The sequence below is a fragment of the Ixodes scapularis genome, unplaced genomic scaffold, assembly GCF_016920785.2.
Source record: "Ixodes scapularis isolate PalLabHiFi unplaced genomic scaffold, ASM1692078v2 PGA_scaffold4__175_contigs__length_147842914, whole genome shotgun sequence".
Lineage (NCBI taxonomy): Eukaryota > Metazoa > Arthropoda > Arachnida > Ixodida > Ixodidae > Ixodes > Ixodes scapularis.
In genome coordinates this window covers 84,175,792-84,196,511 of record NW_024609879.1, presented here as the reverse complement: position 1 = coordinate 84,196,511, position 20,720 = coordinate 84,175,792, and the positions used below count along the sequence as shown (strand labels likewise).

At 43.2% G+C, this 20,720-nt stretch overlaps 1 protein-coding gene across 5 annotated transcripts in view; it reads right to left on the bottom strand.

Annotated features, from left to right (window-relative positions):
- Positions 1 to 1,210: 1,210 nt before the first annotated feature.
- Positions 1,211 to 20,720, bottom strand: part of LOC115326853 (zinc finger protein 493-like) — a 34,114-nt gene continuing 14,604 nt past the window's right edge. For 2 of the 5 annotated variants that reach the window (XM_040216281.3, XM_042293757.1), the window contains one exon: positions 1,211 to 4,398. In XM_040216281.3, coding sequence (XP_040072215.1) covers positions 1,682 to 4,398 — 2,717 coding nt within the window. In that variant the 3' untranslated portion in view covers positions 1,211 to 1,681. The remainder of the gene's footprint in view (positions 4,399 to 20,720) is intronic. The other 3 variants (XM_040216283.3, XM_040216284.3, XM_040216285.3) reach the window with 3 other exon arrangements.

The window sequence follows — 20,720 nt, the reverse complement described above, 5'->3', positions numbered from 1 at the left end:
CTTAAACAGCGTCAAACACTGCTCTGAAGTGGTCTCACGGTTGCGCTTGTTGCCCGGAGTGAGCAAACGCGGCACCCATCTCGCCGACAACTTTCTCATGCCCAAAATTTCATGCAGGATATGACCCACGCGGTTTTTTTAGATGCCTACTGTCTCAGCTATATCACGCACCTTCAATCGGTGGTCTGCCAATACGAGATTGTGGATTTTTGTCACATTATCCTCCATGGTAGCCGTTTTCAGGGCACCTGGGCGTGACTCTTCAAAAACCGACATGCGACCATGTTGAAACTTGTTAAACCAATTTTTGACAGTCGCCATCGAAGGAGAAGAGTCACTGTACACAGCATCTAAGCGCTCTTTGATTTCACTGCACGATTTCCCTTCCAAAAACAAGAATCGAATCACCGACCGATATTGCTCTTTTTCCATTTTTCTAAAATTCACGGACACGCCCGCTTCCACATGCGATCAAAACAAAACTATGAGTCCGATTTGGTTGAAACTTCGATAGTAGCTGTCTACGAGAATGTACTACACGATAGTACATTTTTTTTGCGATAGTGGCGCCACTGGGTGGTGAGGCTAAGTACTTACCGGACCGCCCTCGTACAACAAAACTATATTATCATAGAATTTTATCCTCGTATTCCGCTCATGCGGTCGTGGCTGCATCGTAGGCCTAAAGCTTCCCAACCGATGGCATACCGAAATCGACCACGCTGCGTTATCTGCACCGAACCAATGTCCTGAAGTTAATCTCTCGTCGCCAGTTGTCATAAACGCAGACCCATGGCAAGGCCACGTCAAGGCACGACAAATTCTCCTGTTCTGGTGTAAGTGCCGAGCACCTAACTTGGGCATCGGCGCGTTTATTTAACGAGGCCACCTCTACTGCCACCTGTTGGTGCCACAGCACCCTTGACATCATGACAGTGAAGTTCTCTGACGATGGTTTCACAGCAGGTGCGGATTTGAATGCAATGCACAGACTTGTATCGGACATGATTAAAAAAAGCAGAGTTTCTTACTTTGAAACCAAAATGCAGGCAGCAGCTTCTATACAGAAAAATGCGGAAATAAAATTGTCTGAAAAAACAAAGTCGTTAGTAAGACACCACATGAATGCTATCCGAAGAATGTTCCAGCTCTTTTCTATTTTATGATCTTGCAACACTTCACTCACTCTCATGTCACAACAGGCACCTCATCATTGGAAGACATTTTTTATTTCTAAAAAAAAGCCTTGTGGGAGGAATGTACAGCACCCCTATATTGTTTGTTTATAAACTAATACATAGATGATCTGTCAGTTCGTCTAAATACTGACGCTTGAACATAAAGTACTGCAATGCGTCACTGTTTTTGACAAAAACACTATAATCACTGACAAGGTGAAAGTAGCAAAGAGGAGCTTCAGCATGAGTTACCTACTTTCGACAAGGCTTTGCACCTTATGCACCTCGAGGGCGTGCATATGTTTATAACAGACATTTATACAAAAGACATGCTCATCAAAGCACCAACTTCATCTGAATGCCAGTCCACAGGTACCACCATGCATAGCCTTAAACTCATCAAAATCATTGCAGCGATATTCTTGACGATCCTAGGAAGACACTCAAATTCTCACAGGCAAGTCAGGCAACTAAAAGAATTTCATCCTGTGCGAACTGAGTTTTCATCCCAGGTGAGCCACCTGGTGAGCCTTTAAGTGTTGCTCATTGGTGAATGCCATGGTACAAATGCTACATTTGTAGATTGTACCCTTGTAATTTGAAAGGAGATTGAAAGGAAGTTTCAACTGAAAAGAAAGCTTCGATTGAAGAGGTAAGTTCAGTTTAACTACTTTTGGCTGGACAGGACATTTCGATAGACCTTCACTCTTGTAAACAGCCTGGTGAGCACTCACGTGCCCTCCTTCAGTGACTGCGACAGCATGAGTGCTAAGATTGCAGGTCAGTTCATCTCGGTGAATCTTTCCATGAGCACTCAACTGAGACTCTTTGCAAAGTGCTTCTGAGGAGGTGTGGCATAAAACATGATTTCTGATCAACTGACTTTGTTTGCAACCCACTTGTTTATATTTCCATAAAAATGCTGCATCAAGATTTTCAGATTTGTATGGCATCTTGCCACTAAGAAGTCTTTCGTGAAGACTCAAGCTCGATTTGTCTATCAACTCTTTTGGGTGGGCACCAGATTTCAATAGCCTACCACCTGTGTGCATAGCCACAGGTGGTAGGTCACAGGTGGTAGGCTGGGGCCTGCTTTGGCCCATTCTCTGTTCAAACAATTTGTCACAGGTGTCACATCTGCTGGTTCCTTTGCATTCATGAATTGTTTTATGACTATTCATGCTAGACTTTTGATAAATATCTTTTAGACAAGTTCGTTCATTTTTGTGAAGTTTTTCATGAACATTCAAGTAAAACTTTGTGCGGAATAATTTCGGACAGGTGGGGCATTTATAAGCCACAGGCACGTGAATAGTTTTGTGATAATTCAACTTAGCCCTAAAACGAAACTCTTCTGAAGAGGTGGAGCACGTGAATGGCTTTGGGCCTGCATGAATTAGCTCATTGTTGGTCAAGTGACACTTTTCTGCAAATGATCTGTCACGAGTTTCACATTTGAAGGTCCTCTCACCTTTCTGGTGAAGTCTTGTGTGAACTCTCAAGGAAGATTGGCTACAGTACGAATTTGGACAGGAGGGGCATTTAAACGGCCTTTCATCACTGTGAGATATCTCGTGAGTGGTCAAGGATAACTTCTTTTTAAATGCTTTAGGGCAGATGGGGCATTTAAATGGCCTTTCATCACTGTGACATAGCTTGTGCTTAGCCAGGCTTGACTTCATTTGAAATGCTTTAAGGCAGGTGGGGCATTTAAATGGCCTTTCATCACTGTGAGATAGCTTGTGAGTCGTCAAGTGCGAGTTGATTTTAAATGCTTTAGGGCAACTGGGGCATTTAAACGGCCTTTTATCACAGTGAAATCGCTTGTGCATAGCCAAGCTTGGCTTAATTTTAAATGCTTTAGGGCAGCTGGGGCATTTAAATGGCCTTTTATCACTGTGAGATATCTTGTGCACAGTCAACCTCGACTTTGTTTGAAATGCTTTAGGGCAGATGGGGCATTTAAATGGCCTTTCATCACTGTGACATAGTTTGTGCTTAACCAGTCTTGACTTCATTTGAAATGCTTTAAGGCAGATGGGGCATTTAAACGGCCTTTCATCATTGTGAGATATCTTGTGCACAGTCAACCTCGACTTTGTTGGAAATGCTTTAGGGCAGATGGGGCATTTAAATGGCCTTTCATCACTGTGACATATCTTGTGCTTAGCCAGGCTTGACTTCATTTGAAATGCTTTAAGGCAGATGGGGCATTTAAACGGCCTTTCATCACTGTGAGATAGCTTGTGAGTCGTCAAGTGCGAGTTGATTTTAAATGCTTTAGGGCAGCTGGGGCACTTAAACGGCCTTTTATCACAGTGAAATCGCTTGTGCGTAGCCAAGCTTGGCTTACTTTTAAATGCTTTAGGGCAGCTGGGGCATTTAAATGGCCTTTTATCACTGTGAGATATCTTGTGCACAGTCAACTTCGACTTTGTTTGAAATGCTTTAGGGCAGCTGGGGCATTTAAACGGCTTTTCATCACTGTGAGATAGTTTGTGAGTCGTCAAGTGCGACTTGGTTTTAAATGCTTTAGGGCAGCTGGGGCATTTAAACGGCTTTTTATCACTGTGAGATAGTTTGTGAGTCGTCAAGTATGACTTGGTTTTAAATGCTTTAGGGCAGCTGGGGCATTTAAACGGCCTTTTATCACTGTGAAGTTGTTTGTGCATAGTCAAGCTTGAATTTCTTTTAAATGCTTTAGGGCAGCTGGGGCATTTAAACGGCCTTTTATCACAGTGAAATCGCTTGTGCATAGCCAAGCTTGGCTTACTTTTAAATGCTTTAGGGCAGCTGGGGCATTTAAACGGCCTTTTATCACTGTGAGATATCTTGTGCACAGTCAACCTCGACTTTGTTTGAAATGCTTTAGGACAGTAGGGGCATTCAAACGGCTTTTCATCACTATGATATCTCTCGTGAACCTTCAAGGAAGACTTAGTCCGAAAAGCCTTAGGGCACGCAAGGCATTTAAAGGGCCTTTCATCTGTGTCAATCCTTTCACAAGTAGTTAAGTGATGCTTCCTAGACGCTTCTTCTGTCTGTGTGCCTTCAATTGCAATGGTCTTCCTTGTAGAGATGCTGGACCAGGTTCCAAAAGAACAGCCATGTCTTGGATTCACCTGTTCGTCCAGACATTCCTGGTCCGAGCGTTCTTGGGAAGAGGACAAGCTATGGCTTCCTCCACAGTCGGAGCTCCCCTCTGGCACATCGTCGGCGTCTGTTGGGGAGACAAAATTAACAAGTTCCAGTCTTTCAAACTGAGGGAGTGAAAAAGTTACCTATCCCTTACAGGAAAAAGTTGTACATATGTCAAAAACCTGCGGTAAACCCCGAACAATTAAAAAGTTGAGCAGGTTGGAATTGTTCCAAATGAACTGCAATGAAAAACAAAGCTCGACCCAAGTCGTGTTATACTGATTTATATATAGCAGAAATACAGCAGAACCCTAGAGACATTCTTTACTGAACCATAGATAAAAAAAGTATGGTCTTGAAAACAATCAATGGCAATAAAGCATTCAGGGGCCTTCGATAATACAGGAAGTGACATTTTTTTAGTAACTTATTTCCCTAAGATGTTTGCAGCTGTAAACTATTGATTAATAGATTATTCCATAGAAACGTAGATACTGTGAGCACAATCCTCCAAGAAATCACCCATCACGCATTTCTCGCTAAATATTCGTAGGGTTCAAATTCCAAAGCATACCCCATTTGATTCATACAATATAAGATGGGATACATTCAAGCTGCTATGCTCCAAACGGATGAAGAAAAACAATGAGCAGGGATTTTCTTAGTAGATGTAAGTGCACAGGTTGCCAATCCCTTGAGAAAGCTTTATTTCTCTTTTTATTTGACCGGCCAACCCTTCCAGTACGTAGGAGTGGTGCGATAAATCAGTACGGAAGCTTAGATGCCTTTTAAACAAGAATGCACACAGTAGAAACTATTTAGCTCATGGTCACGCATCAACAGGAGGCTTACGCTCCGCAGATTTTTTTTTATAGTCTTCGATTTGGCTGAAAACTGGACGACCGCATCAATAACCCTTTCTTAACTAATAGCCAAAATATTTCATTAGAATAAAATTTTTCCCCGAAGATACTGAATTTTCAAGTTACGCCGGCCGCGAGGTTTCTAGGAGGCGACTCTCTACTGGCAACAATGAAAAATCCCTACTTTTCCCTATCCGTGTACGTCACCGGCGGACGAGCGGCCTGGGCAGCCACAAAGCGGCTTTCTGGGTGCCATCGATCAAGATGTTTTTTTCCATAGCTTCAAGGTTGAAATTTCCTTTGCAATGGGTAGCAATCTGTTATCTGCAAACTAGTGTCGCATTGAACATTCTCGCTTATGCTCAGAATACTGTAAAACCCTTAATGTTCGCAAGCCCGTGAATTTAGCGAATTGAAAAATTCGCAAGATATAAGGGTTGCGAAAATTTCGGTCCCTAAAAGTTTCAATGCAGGCATCTAGAATTTGCGAAATTTAGCGGCCGCAATTTGTTCTCTTTGACCGATTTGCGAAAAATAGGGGCCGCAAAAATAAAAGATTTTACAGTAGTTTATAGAGTTACGGGCTTGAGTACGCGGCTACACACTTTTATAGCCGCGTGCTGCGAGTTGGAGTATCCTTCTGCAGCCGAAAGAGCGGCGAGCGCTGACTCAAGCCCACTAACCACTACAGCACCCGTCCAAAGAGGAGCGTTAATAATATCGAGAAAAATAGTGCCCATTGTAGTACTATAGTGGACATTGGTGCAGTCACATTTGTTGTTCACAATTCGTTCAGTATCTATTTTTTTTTTTTTTCATAGATAATATATTTGTTTTGGACATTTAATTTAGCACGGGCTACTCTCGGAGTTCCACTCACGCAGCTGATCTGTCGAAGACGAGAAGTGAAACGTCTAAACGAAGTTCGAGTCTGAGTTTAGACATACCTTTCGACACACTGCCTTACGTGTCTGGTATTACAGATGTTTATGGAACAGGCGTTGAGCTCCATTAATATACGATAGAGCCGCTGCCTGGTTTGTCGAATGTATGGCATACAATGTTTCCTCACAGAAAACGTGGTGAAAACGTCTGTATTTTATTTTATAGCGGAGAAATGTGATTTAGGGCTGAAAAGTTTTTTGAAGTATGAAAATATTAATGTCGTTTAGGAGAGGCATGTAAATTTACAGCTGATGGAGGCTGTGAGAAACCGAAACTTCATTATAAAAATTTTTTATATACATTTACACTATTCCATATGTATGCTCGCAGATGAGTGTTTGATGAGCGTGTTGCATTCTACGCCAAAAGAACAAAAAAATGTACAAAGTTTTTTTGTTTTTTTTTTGTTTTGTTAAAGACGACGATTAGTTTGTGCTTAATACTTTTCCCTCGCTTCCTCCTCTCGCCCTTCTACCCTGTTTACCGTTGCCTGTTTCCTCTTCCCTTATGGTAAGGAGGCTCTTCTGCCTTGCAGAATCTCGAGTATGGTCGTTGGCCTTTAACTTATTTTGAATTAGAAATTTTATGATGCATTCTTGTACTTTACGCAATATTTCGAGCAAATATTACGAATGGTGCATTTGTGTATCTTCTACGCCTTTCATTGCACCTTGATGTATGGCTTGATGGATGCGGAGTTCTTTTAATTTTCATTTTAGCGCAATCTTCACAAACAGAAACCTGCCATCTGGCCTACATGGATGCAGTTCATTCCATACATTTCAATGTTTAAGAGAATCACAGCCTACACGTTATAGGTCACAGACCAGCACACACATGTTCATCGCTTTGGAAGGCGAGCAAAGTACGCACCACAGGTTTGAATGCTAAAAATGGCACCGACCAGAAAAGCTTTTCTGGAATGGTCTATAGATATTTTGCTAAACCACTTAAGCACCAAGGATCCTATGCACACCAGAAGGGTACTTACACATGCAGGCATCTGCAACAGTAACTTTCTAAAGAAATTCTAAAACAAATGGCATGTACATTCAGGTATAAGACGAGCGTGCGAGGCACCTGTATCCACATTTCGAGCATTACCTTCCGTGGTGCTTGGGTAATTTGTCCAAAAAAAATGTATTTTTGACTTGTCGACCTTTCTTCGTCAGCATAACTGCCACCTTCTGATCGAAGAACGGATCTGCCAGTGATTTCACGAAACTAGCGAGCCGCGGCTTGAGCGTACCAAGTTGCAAAAAAGGTTTTCTCAAAATCCCAAATGCTTCCTTTTTTTTTTCTTTTTTTACTTTCTCATAGTTCAGCACATAGGCCAGGGTCATACTTCGTGCAAATAGAGGTTATTATCAACTTCGAATACGACTCTGACGGTTCTTCGAAAATAGATTGAATTATCGAAGAGTCGAAATATTGAATATCGATCAAAAACGAGTAACGACGTATGTCACGAGAAGCGGCGAAAAGCCAACCGTGACGACAGAGTTTTATTTCGAAAAAAACGCCGATATTTTCTGCTGCCGCATTCCCGTCAGACGCTTCGCAAAAACAAATTTCCGCATATCCTCAATGTGCGGCCACATCGTCCCGTCGGTGTCTTCAAACGTTGCGAAGTTTGCAAGTATATCGAGCGCAGCGGATGCTTCGGCAGGAGATGGGCGTGGCGGCGGCTCTTCGGCGTCACTCTCGCAGCTGTCGTCCTCCTAACCCTCGGGATGCTGAACCGATGCAATGATTTCGTCGTCAGTCAATTGACCGCACACAAGCACTTCATCATCTATCGTAACGTAATCATCGAAACTAACGTTTTCGGGTAGAGCGGACATTAGAGCACTGCACTCTTCGTCAAAGTTTTCATCTTCAATTGTGGTTGCCGATGTTGTAGCCGATGCAGTTGCCGATGTAGTAGCCAATGCAGTTGCCAATGTAGACGTAGTAGCCGATGCAGTCGTCGGACCCGCGGTATTTCCATCACACGAGAAACCACAGTGACGAAAGCAGTTCGCGATGACCTGGCTTGACATGTTCGTCCAAGCTTTAACAAGCATATGAATCACCGCCAACAGAGTGACTTCATAGCGCTTATCCTGGTCCAGACAAAGCAATATTCTTGCTTGAGATGCTTGCGGTACAAGCCTTTCAGGTGTTTGATTATTCCTTGATCCATTGGTTGCAAGAGTGAGGTGGTTGCGGGTGGAAGGAAAATCAGGCAGATCATAGACAGCTCCGGCATTTTTGTGTGCGCATTGCAGTTGTCCGCTACTAACACGACCTTGCGCCCCTTGGACGCAAACTGGCGGTTCAATTTTTGAAGCCAATCTTGAAAGATCTCACGTGTCATCCACGCTTTTTTGTTGAAACGGTAGTCCGTTGGAAGCCGCGGGATGTTCCATAAGCATCGTGGTGTCTTGGATTTCCCGATCACCAAAAGAGGCAGACGTTCCGTGCCTGTCGTGTTGGCTGCCACGAGCACGGTCACCCACTCTTTACTGCGTTTTCCCCCAGTGCAAGGATCCCCTTTGAACGTTATCGTTTTGTCGGGGAGAGCTTTGAAAAACAACGCCGTTTCGTAGCAATTGAATATGTCCTCGGGCGCATACTCCTCAAGAATACGTGCGAGCTCCGACGTCTTCCAGTTTTCACACAAATCTTCATCCACATCGGCTCTTTCACCACAGACGTGCTTAAAAATAAGAGAGTGCCTCTCCCTGAATCTTGCGAGCCATCCCTCGGAAGCACGGAATCCCTCGATGCCCAAACGTTCGCTGAACTGTTGAGCCTTTGCGCGAATCATGTCTCCAGTCATCGGAAGGTTGTGCGTTCTTACTTCTGTCACCCATTTGTAAACAGCTTCTTCGAGTTCTGGATGGGCTGCAATGCGAAGGCGTTTTCTTGAATTCACAAATTTCTCTTCTTCAAAAGCTTTCACGATTGCTGCTTCGTTCCTAATGTAGGTAGCAAGCGTGCTTTTCTTGAGGTCATACTTTTCGGCAATTTCTTTTCTGGACAATTTTCTCTCCCTAACTTCGTTGAGTATGTGAACTTTTGTTTTTAAATCATTCGAAGAGTACTTTCCTCGCTTTTCTTTCGACATTTTCCGGTATGAGCGTTAAACGCCGCGCACTCCAAAGAACAGAAACCAGAAACCGCGTGACAGCACGGTCCCTCTTCATCGCTCGCTCATTTTTCTCCAGTCTCCTCCTCCATCCTCCCGACGTTCTTTCTCACTTCATCGCTCACTCATTTCCCTCTCGTTGCTCCCGTCTCCTTCCGCGCGCCTCCCCACGTGATTGGGCCGGTGCGCTCTGACTGGGTCTTATCTCGACTAATCAAATCGGCCCTTTCTCCGGCGCGAGGCGCTGGCAAAAGGGTGCCTGTCTGCGCGGGCGCTCTTTCGCGGAGCGCGCCCCGGCTCGAGGCGCCGGGGGTGCCGACGGACATCGCGCGTCTGTGGAGGTGTCGCAATGAGGCGCGGGCTTGCTGAAAACGGCTGTTTGCCAATATGGGTAGGGACGCGTGTTGTGTTCTGAGGCGCCGTTTTAACCTTTAAACTTATAGTGTTAGCTTAAAAATGATTTCCCGGTTACGAAGATGCTGGCTCCCGGGACAAATTATCGGGTTGGGGATATTTATCAGACCGAAATACCGGGGTTTTTCGCCTATTGAAGCCTGTACATTTCTGACGGTGCTAAACGGAAGGATCGAATTAACGCGATGATCGAAATGACGGGAGTCAAAATAACGAGCTTCGACTGTAGCACGAACGCCCAGGTTTTCTCGTTGTTAGACGCGAAAAAGGTGGGCGCAAGCGTAACCGGTTGCCGGCCGTGTGCCTCCCTGCTTGCTTGTGACGTCATGTTTGGGTGATGGGGAAAACTGGGGAAAAACTAGGGAAAACGATGTATCGGTTTTGGCAGCGAACAAAATATCACTTTTTTTATTTAACTAGATTGGATCTGGGGGAACGAGATAGCGTTTCGGAATCAGGAAGCGATCCGCATTCAGATGATGCCTTTGGATTAGGTAGTTCCAAAGGCTTACCGCTCGCCCTCGTTCAGGTGCTCATCCAAGCATGGCTGCCTGTCTGGTTCTCCTGCCTGCCTGCACCGGCTGCAGCTACCGGGCTGACTCGAGATACGCAAAGATGCAGAAAGCACAAAAATATCTTTAAAAGGCATGACAGAACAAATTCATACTTTGGAATCACGGTGTGAGGACGCGGAGAATAGAATGCGACGTTCCAATCTTGTGTTCTATGGTCACGCTGACAAAAAAAAATGAAACGTGGGCCCAATCAGAAAAACTGGCTCTTGACATGTGCTCTCGCAACCTGGGTCTTTCGCTACAATCTAGTTTCGTAAAAAGAGCGCACAGGCTAGGTCGCTTTAACGATAATAAAACACGCCCTATCATTGTCAAGCTTTCTTCTACCAAGCATAAAGATAGTATCTTGAGCGCGTGTTACAAATTAAAAAATACCGGTTTTGCCGTCAGCGAGGATTTTTCACCAGCAGTACGCGAGGCACGGCGAAAACTGATTGAGTTTGCGAAACAACAAGGAAAGCAGTACAAGCTGCGCTCGAACAGATTCGTCATTGATAACAAAACATTTTGCTTCAACTCTGCAAAAAACAGTATATATGAAGAAAAAAAGCCATAGGAGATGTGTACACGCCGCCGCCCACCCCAGTCTTCCCGAGTACGCAGAAACACCAAGTCATGTTCGGTCGTTTTTACAAATATAAGAAGTGTTTTAACAAACCGCGATGACCTATTATCACTAATTCAATCATGCACTGCCGACCTCGTCATTCTGACAGAAACACGTGGCTGAAACCCGAAATTGCTGACTCAGAAGTGTTCCCCCCCAATATGAATTATACCTTACACAGATGCGACAGACTAACAAAGAGGGGTGGCGGTGTCCTAATCGCTATCCGCAATCATATTAGTGCGTCACAAGTTAACGTTCCTGGTAACCTCGAGATGGTATGGCTTCAACTTCACTCTCAGTGTTCCGATATCTTGATTGGTGTATGTTACAGAGCACTCGATCATCACGCTAGTTTCATTAGCGAACTTCATGACTCCCTCTCGTCCATCTTTAATACCCTTAAACCAAATGCGTCGGTCATCCTCTTTGGCGACTTCAACTTTCCGAATATTGATTGGGACTCCCTTTCACCAGGTCATCAGTTTGATAATGAGTTCATCGACCTAGCTCTTACGTTTAACCTCTCCCAAATGATAACTAAACCAACAAGAGTTAGCCATCACTATAGCAACATTCTTGACCTGTGCCTTACTACTGACCCCTCACATGTGAATAACATCACTCATCTTCCCGCTATTAGTGACCACAATGTTATACACTTAAACCTGCAGTTTGACGTCGTCATCAGATCATGCCATTATAAATTTATTAAAGACTACAATAAAGCTGGCTATGATGCAATTAATAGAAATCTTCAACAGTTTTATGATACTTTTCATATCAACTTTTATCAAAGAACAGTTGAGGAAAATTGGAATCTCTTTAAAAACAAGGTAACAACTCTGACTGACACGTACGTTCCAACCATCAGAATTAAAACAAACAATGCAAAGCCTTGGTACAACAAGAAAATCTCCAAATTAAGTGCTCGGAAGAAACGACATTTCAAGCAAGCTAAAGAAAAGGACAATACTATTGCATGGGATAATTACAACGCGTCTGCTAAGGAATATAAAAGAGAAGTGAAAAATGCAAAGAACAAATTTTTTAACTTCGACCTTCTTAACATTTTGAAGAATAAGCCTAATAAGTTCTGGGAGATCATTCATCCTAAAGAGCATAAATCCATCCAGCTGACTAATATGAATGGAACTCCCGCGTCTGATAGTGAAAGCGCCTCACTAATAAATACCTACTTTAGCTCAGTATTTACACTAGAAAACAATGACAATATTCCTCTCCTAAATCACCTTTCTCATTCTGCTATGCCTTCAATCGAAATAACATATTTGGGTATAGTGAGAGCGATAGAAAATCTCAAAAATTCTGCCAGCTCCAGTGATGACCAAATAAATTCTAAATTGCTGAAAAACACAAAACATATCGCATCCCAATTTTTAACCCTTATTTTTCAACAGTCACTTGATGTCAGCAAGCTTCCGTCTGATTGGAAAATTGGTAGAGTCATCCCTATTTTTAAAAGTGGGGATTGTAATGTTGTATCAAACTATCGCCCAATATCTCTCACCAGCATCTCATGTAAATTACTAGAGCACGTCATTTTGTCTTCTACCATGAAATATCTGGAAAATTACAATCTTCTTTTTAAAAATCAGCATGGTTTTCGTAAGACATATTCGTGTGATACCCAGCTAATACATTTCATTCATGAGCTTCACAGTAACCTTGACAACAAATTACAGACCGATGTCATTTTCAGAGACTTTTCTAAAGCATTCGATAAAGTTCCCCACCAACGTCTGCTACAAAAACTAACCCAACTGCGTATTCATAATTCAGTAATCACTTGGATCAAAAATTTCCTATCCGATCGTACACAATATACTGTTGTAAACGAGTCCCGTTCACCTCTTTCTCGTGTAACGTCCGGAGTACCCCAAGGTAGTGTTCTTGGCCCCTTGCTGTTTTTAATATACGTTAACGACCTTCCTGCTAACCTAACATCTGAAATTCGCCTCTTTGCTGACGATTGTGCTCTATACAGGCCGATGAGTAATAATAATGATCACCTACTCTTACAGGCTGACTTACTAATAATAAAAGAATGGTGTCAAACATGGCAAATGACAGTTAATGTAAATAAAACGAAACTAGTGTCTTTCACCAGATCACAGTCCCCATCACTCTTTTCATATCAACTCAACGACACAATAATTGACCCCTGTACATCTTATAAATACCTGGGCGTTCATTTAACCTGTGATCTATCTTGGGCAACTCACATTAATTTTATTTTATCTAAGGCTAATTCATCCTTAGGATATCTTCGGCGCAACCTCAAACTGGCCTCACCTGAAATTAAACAATTATCATACATAACATTAGTTAGATCTCATCTAGAGTATGCGTCTTCTGTATGGTACCCATGGCAGCATTACCTAGTTATGAAGTTAGAGGCAATTCAAAACCGAGCTTTAAGGTTCATTTTCTGAGACTACTCTCGTTTCACTAGCGTAACAGGCCTAAGAAGCAAAGCTAACCTTCACACACTCTCATTTAGGAGCATTCTTTTTGGACTAGCCCTGTTTCAAAAATTATACTATAACTATGCCTCTATTAGAGCATCCCTCTTCCTTCCACCCCACAGCATATCTCTCCGCCATGATAACTCCCGCAAAGTTTGCCCGATTTTTAGTTCAACTGTATCATTTTATAATTCCTATCTGCCCATGACAATCAAGGACTGGAATAAATTACCCGATAGTATTGTAACCGAGACTAACTCTGATAGATTTGCCGAAGAACTGATCAATTACCTGGAACTTACAAACATGTCTATCTGCTAATTTTTTTTCTTCCTTTTTATATTCACAGTGCATACCGTTAAAATATTAATAATATTGTGTAATGTTGATAACTACTTGTATTTTGTTGTTCTTTGATTCATCTGTATTGCTGACTTCCTCTCTGTGAGTGTTAATTTATTTTAAACTATGATTATAAGTGTGTGTTATTGACCCCCTTGTATAATGCCCTAACGGGCCCTCAAGGAATAATAAATGAAATGAAATGAAATGAAATCGGCAGAGTTCCCCTTTAAAGACCAACCAACACGGAGAAAGGAGGGGGCATACCCTTGCCAACCCTTGTTTTCTTCTCACCGTATCTGATGCAGCAAGAAAGAAGGAGATAACACCTTTTCTTCACGGCACCGTTTAGAATTGGAAAACTTTAATTCAGCGGGCACTTAGTGATCCCGCTGAGAATGCAGAAGCTGTGCCTTCATTCTCCCCCATTCTCCCCCACTGTTCCCCCCCCCCCCCCCCCCCCTCGAAGCTACCCCTTCACCTTGGCAATCGGACTTGAAGGGAACTCCACTATGTTCACCCCTAAGCCAACAGTGCGGTGCAAACTACACGTTCGTCGGTCACGTCATTCGTCTACCTTTCACCACATGATCACGTTACCACCATACGGAAAAGATGAGTGCAAGGTCAGGGAATGAAAGAGAAGCGGTTGGTTGGTACGGCGTGCAGGTAGCTCCCACCGCTCTGTCATGGGTGTTCAATCACAAGTTCACGGTAGGCTGACATTTATTTTTCGAAACTCGAGCTATGGGTTTAGAATATTTCCAACCAAAGAATTTCAAGCGACCAAACTTTTTGAACCAATTACGGTAAAGTTGGATCTGCATGGGAAATTTTAGCATGCGCTCCTTGCTTCCTCTATTTCTGGGGATTTCTCGATTACCCGGAAACTGGTCGTTACATTTCTATGCAATTTTAATGGGTAGAGTCTTCAATTTGTAGACTCCACTGGTCAACCTTACCAATAGATCACAACTCGCGACTCCAACTGTGTATAGGTGGTGCCAATCGTTTTCAAGAATGGCAACTATAGTGAGGGTCGGAGATGCGTGCTGTTATAGCAGTTGCTGAGCCTGTCTAGTGAGCTGGCATTACAGCGCGAAACAAGTTATTCCGCTTATACGAGGAAGCAAGGGTGTTTTGCGCACAGGTCACCTTTTTCTCCTGAAAACAAAAACGGTGTTTAAAATGATATTTATGCCACGAGGTACGTTATAATTAAGGAATGAAACCCAAACTCACGTCTATTTTGGATTTAACTTCTCGATATAGGTATTAATTTTGGTTCACTTAACATGTCTCACCGCATAATTATTAAGCTAAAAAAGTTTTTCGCGGAAACTTTATTTTGTGAAATGTTTCCGATCCAGGCACTTCAAAATATTTTGGAGAGTTCAGTGGTAACACAGATTATGGTATTTGCTAAAAAAAATCAGTGTTGATATTTGTGTGTTCTTGCTGCCTTTTCTCGCTCAGATACCATATTTACTCGCATAATGAACGCACCCCCCACAACGGGTACCAATATTTGGACTTTTTTTTCCCTTGCGTAGTACATGCACCTTTAATTTCCGGCTCCGCAAGTCTCGAATTTAGTACTTAGAACTTAGTAGCTAGCCACCAAGCCAATTTTATTTTGCTGCCAAGCAGTCAGGCCAATTAAAACGGAGGTTCGGGCGAGTTGGTTGTTCATGACTGACAAGGAAACAGCATTGCCCCTGTCCTTAGCGACCTCTATCTTGCCCACCAAGACAGGCAGTTAAAGCACACCTTGGATACTTCCAAAGTTATCAAAGTCTTCCGGTATGTTGACGATTATTTAATCGTACTAGAAACCGATGATCATGACTTTACAACCATGGTTGCCGAAGTTTTAGACAGCTTTAAAGGCTGCATGAACCCTTTAAACATCATGCACAAACTTCCAGTTGACCACTCGTTAAGATTGCTGGATCTGCGACTTTTTATTTTACCTTATCATGTATGCTGGTCCTATGAGCCCAGGGGGGAAAAGCCGCTTCTACCTTTCAACTCGGCGCACCCGAAACTTGTTAAGCGGAGCATTGTGCGGTTAAGTCTCAACAACGCACTTACAAAATCATGCTGCCATTCCATGCAAACAAGCTTCAACGGGCAAGTCTCTCGATTAAAATGCGCAGGATATCCAATCTCCTTACTAACATCAGTGGCCGAAAGACTCATCAAAGACATCAAGCAAGGGGACCACATTAAACAAAAAAAAAAAGACAGGGCCAAAAAACCGATTATTGTGCCATATATTCACAACTTTTCCCACGCTCTAAAGAAAATAGCTAATAGAGTAAACCTGGATATCGTCTTCTCCGCCCCTAACAAACTTCACAGCCTGTGCAAGCGAGTAAACACACCCACAAGAACCACAGTCAAGTGCACGAAGAAACATAAAAACAACTTCGTACAGTGTACCGAAAAGGCGGTCTACTGCTTTCCTCTAACCTGCGGACGACAATACATAGGACAGACCGGACGGTGCGTCAACGATCGCCTTCGTGAGCACAACTGCACTATCACCAACAAAAACTCCGGACACCTGGGAATTCACTGCCGGGACTGTGGCTGCACAGCGCAGTTGGAGAAATGCACAGTGTTAGGCAGGAACTACGACAAGCTGACAAGAGAAATCATGGAAGCAGAGAACATTGCCAGGCAAAGGGAGAGATGTGTCAGCACTCCTTCCATAATGTTGTCCAACAAAGAACTAGAGCACTTAGCCATACAATAATTTTATGGTTTAGCTTCCTATTACAAAAACACAGGAAAAAGAAGGAAGAAGAAAAGGGCAATTTTTTGCCATAGAAACGCTAGTCCCAAAGAAAGACGAAAACGAAAATTGTAAATGTAACATAGAGTTGTCAGTCAGCGCTGTGTAAGTGGTTCTTTCTTTTGTGTACATGAAAGCTTAGAGTGCTTGTTTTGAGGGTGCGCTGTTTCCTTGTCAGTCAGGCCAAGTCAAGTCAAGTCAAGTCAAGTCAAGCCAAGCCAAACCAAGCCAAGCCCAGGGTGTCTACCAAATTGTCTTTTTAAAAGTCCCTGACTTTTCCAGGTTTTCCCCGACTATTTTAATTAAATTCGCTGGCCCACAACTACCGACACCAAAACACAATATATGATAGATAGACACTATTCACAACGTAAAATATTTTATTTAAGTTAGGTAAAGCAAACTTTGGAAGATGTTTAGAATACATCATTGACCCGGGTTTACTGTTTCAGTGAGTTTGGTACCAGTACCTGAACAGTACATCCATTTGTTCTCTGAGTGACTTTGTTCAGTGACTCATCAAAAGCAACCACCAGATATGGCACGCTAGAGAGGCTTGCTAGCAACTTCTCTTGAAAGTATGGGGCGATACCATGACATATGGTATATCCCACTTTGTCTTTTCCAAGCTGTATTTTTCTGGCGGTATCACACATGGGGAACATCAACAGAAACAGCGAGGCAGACGATGCCGCTGAACGAAAAGACCCATGAATAGTTATAGTGTTCAAGCACCACAAAATTCCCGGCCTTTGTGACTTCCTTTTTCAATAAAAAGCCACCACCCACGTCTTCACAGAGGGGCTAAGAGCTTCCGTGGCGGTGGTTAGACGCATTGCCGGAGCCCTACAAGCACCATTGCTACCTCCGGACAAAAAATACCCGTTGCTGGAAGGCAAGTCCACATTTGTCGCAGTTTTGAAAAATACGATTGGGCTCTGGGAAACGCTTTGCAGATATTTCATAGCAGCTTGATGTTTCTTACCCTTAACATGAGTAGTAGTCGCCCTATTCCCTATGTTGCTCAGGGAGAACTTCTTGCAGCACATTGTGCAGTGAGCACTATTTGGATCATTTGGAATGGGCCGAATCCAACTTGCATTCGTGGATATGTCCGGGTTTGTCCCGTTGAGGTTGAAGGAGCACATTCTCGACAGCGACATAAGTCACTTTAACATATCTCCACTTCCGGAAAATAACACAATAGAAAGCCCAACTCAAAGCCACAAACAAACGTGGCAGAGCTCGTAGAGTGCAGGCGTCCAGGTTGCGTTTATGGGGAAGCGCGAAAACACCATATCTGACAAACGAATGGATCGCTAGGCACGCGTCTCTCAGAGGGTAGATGAATGGACGACGACTGTCCTCTTTCGAGCGAGTGGTGACTCGCGTCACCTAGTATCCGCTAGAGTAACTGTTTCTCCTCGTACTAGAGCAACACCACCTGACTAGAGTCACGAATTAAACAAAATGGCCGCTGCTACTCTGCTTCACTAGTAACTGTGAGTAACTCTTTAGCCGCCACACTTTAGCGTTGCTACTCTAAAGTGTAGCTTATTTAGTGGCTTTAGAGTGTACTAAAAGAATGACGAGCCGCCAGCTTCGCACATGCTCTCGTGTGAAGCGCAGCGCGTGGAAAATTGGGCGGGTCGCATCGTGCCTAGGGGGTCGCGACGCCGCACTTGACTGCGCTCGTGGCTATGCCTGCCCGTGCCTGCCTGTTCTAGCGTAAGCGGGCAAGCATGGAATAAATTCCCTGACTCAGCAATCTTTTTGAAAATTTCCCTGCCAATTCCCTGACTTCTCCAGGTGCCTTAAAATTCCCTGACAATTCCTGGTTTTTCCGGTCGGTACACACCCCGCAAGCCGCTTTCGTAATGGCTGCAAGTGCGTAGTTGCAGAAGGGATCAACCGTGAAACCAAGTGGCACGCACACCTCATGAAGCTTGGGTCGAGGAATCACCCAGCTTCGAGATTCTTCGCGTATCGGATGCATTGATGTGAACAAACACGCCGTCGTGTGTGGTCCACTTTTGGACAGTGAAATCGTGAAAGTGGTTGGCCCTGAGAATGGCTGCATTGCTCTCCGTGCTGAGTGAGCTTTGACAGAAGGCACGCCAAAAGCGCCCTAAAAAGGTTCACAATTTATAAAGCATGGTTACTGTGCCATGCCCCCGACCAGCCATGGGTGCGTCTCCATCAGAGGAGACGTGCCACAGTACCTTGCCGTGTCATATTGGCACCTAATATGACATCTGCACAAAGTGTGTAAATGCAAGAATTTTACCCCGCTAAATGAAGGCACCCCCCAAATATGTGTCAATTTTTCAGAAAAAAAAGTGTCTTCCTTATGCAAGTAAATATAATAATTAAGCGCGAAATGATTACTCTGTGGGCCTTTTAATGAATTTTTTTGCATATTTAGATGATTATTTAATTTAACATTATTCCCAACACAAGAATAACAGAATAAATCTAAAATTTACAAAATATTGCCACGGAAGATGAGTTTAGCATATTTTCACAAAGCATATAAATAAAGAAATGCTGTTCTCACTACAAAAACCCCAAAACAAAATCCAAGTCAGACAACAAAGTCTGTGTTTTTAAGGCAATGTGCACAGGACTTTATATTACATCCAGTGTTTATGTCTATCTTGATGAAAACGTAAAGGTTTTCCTATGCTAAGAACAAAACAAAATGAAACCTTTACGTAAAGACTATTATGGTTAAATGGCATATTTTTGTGATTGTGGCATTCCTTGGGAACCTACATTACCACGATTCGTCATATTAATGTAAGACTAAAATATTTTAGTACCTACCGTAGAATACCCATGCATCTGCCCCCCATTCCACACTAAGCGCCCTCCCAAAACAATTGAAACATCTGAAAAAATATGCACAGTACATATTTATGTAAGATTGATGACTTCACACATGTCCATCTCCTATTTTTTCGCGATTATCTTCAAATTTTGAGGGCACTTGCTCAGTATTTTGCGGTAGTTTTTCAAGCTCTAATATAATTTGTTCCTTATGACCTAATTTACAATGCGTGAACATCTATGGCAAACCAAAGATGGCATATTATGATTACTGGTGCCAATGGCAGCATTTTTCATTAACAAGTTATAAAATAAAAATAGCCTAAAATTTATGAAAGCATTCTAGCTAGTCTGAGAAATCCATGTAAAATGACTTTGGTTGTGGGTAAAGTATATATATGGTGCCAGGGTCGTAACCAGGGGGGGGGATAGGGGGTTCTGACCCCCCCCGAAATTTTTTTCTGGGTACGGCCCTGGTCGGTGCACTGGCAGCCAGCCGATTTTAATCTCCACCTCTGCGCACGCGCAGTGGCGCCGGTCGGCTACCGGGTACCAAACCGGGACCGGTTCTCCGGTTTGCTGTAACTCTCCATTATATGCCACCGATGCACATGATTCATAGGCGAAAATAAGACAATAGACACTTTCAAAATGGCCGCCGTTGTCCCCGAAAACCCCCCCCGAAATTTTTTTTCTGGGTACGGCCCTGTATGGTGCTATCAAAGTCGCAACGTTTGAACACAATATTTCCTAATTCGCTGCCAATCCTTCTGCACCAAATGTCCCGAAATACAAGACATGGATTCCGTCAGTTTTCTTTTTTTTTTAATTAAAATTTTTCAAGAACATTCATTTTCTTCAACGTTTACGTGCCGTCCTTTTGCCAATTTCAGCCTTTTAAGTTTGCGGGAATGTCTACACGCCTGCTCACTGCAGCGAGTTTCGTTGGCTTTAGAGAACATGTCAAACAGTAGTGAGTTTTAATATTGCATATAGGAGCGAATGCAAGCACTTTGTGTATGCGATGGCATTGCATGTTCCACACTGCATCTGTGCAGAGCCCAAAATTGCGGTCGCAGAATGGCACATGGCGACCATGCGCATGTGCAGCGTGGAGCATGCACCTGTTACGTAAACGCACAGCGCTTGCTTCTAGTATATGCAATACTAAAACTCTCTACAGTGTAGACCGCATATAACGTATGTCGCGGGAGTCGTGAAAATCCGCACTATAAGCGGTACCGCGTTATAACCGAAACATAAATTTTTCAGGCCAAAATACATGCCGTAAGACAACTTACCTTTGTAAAAGAATTTATTTTATGTTAGATGAAAAATAAAGCTTAGTTTGAGGAACGTCTTTATTTCACCACACTAGTACACTTCTCTCTCAAGTGTGTCACACAT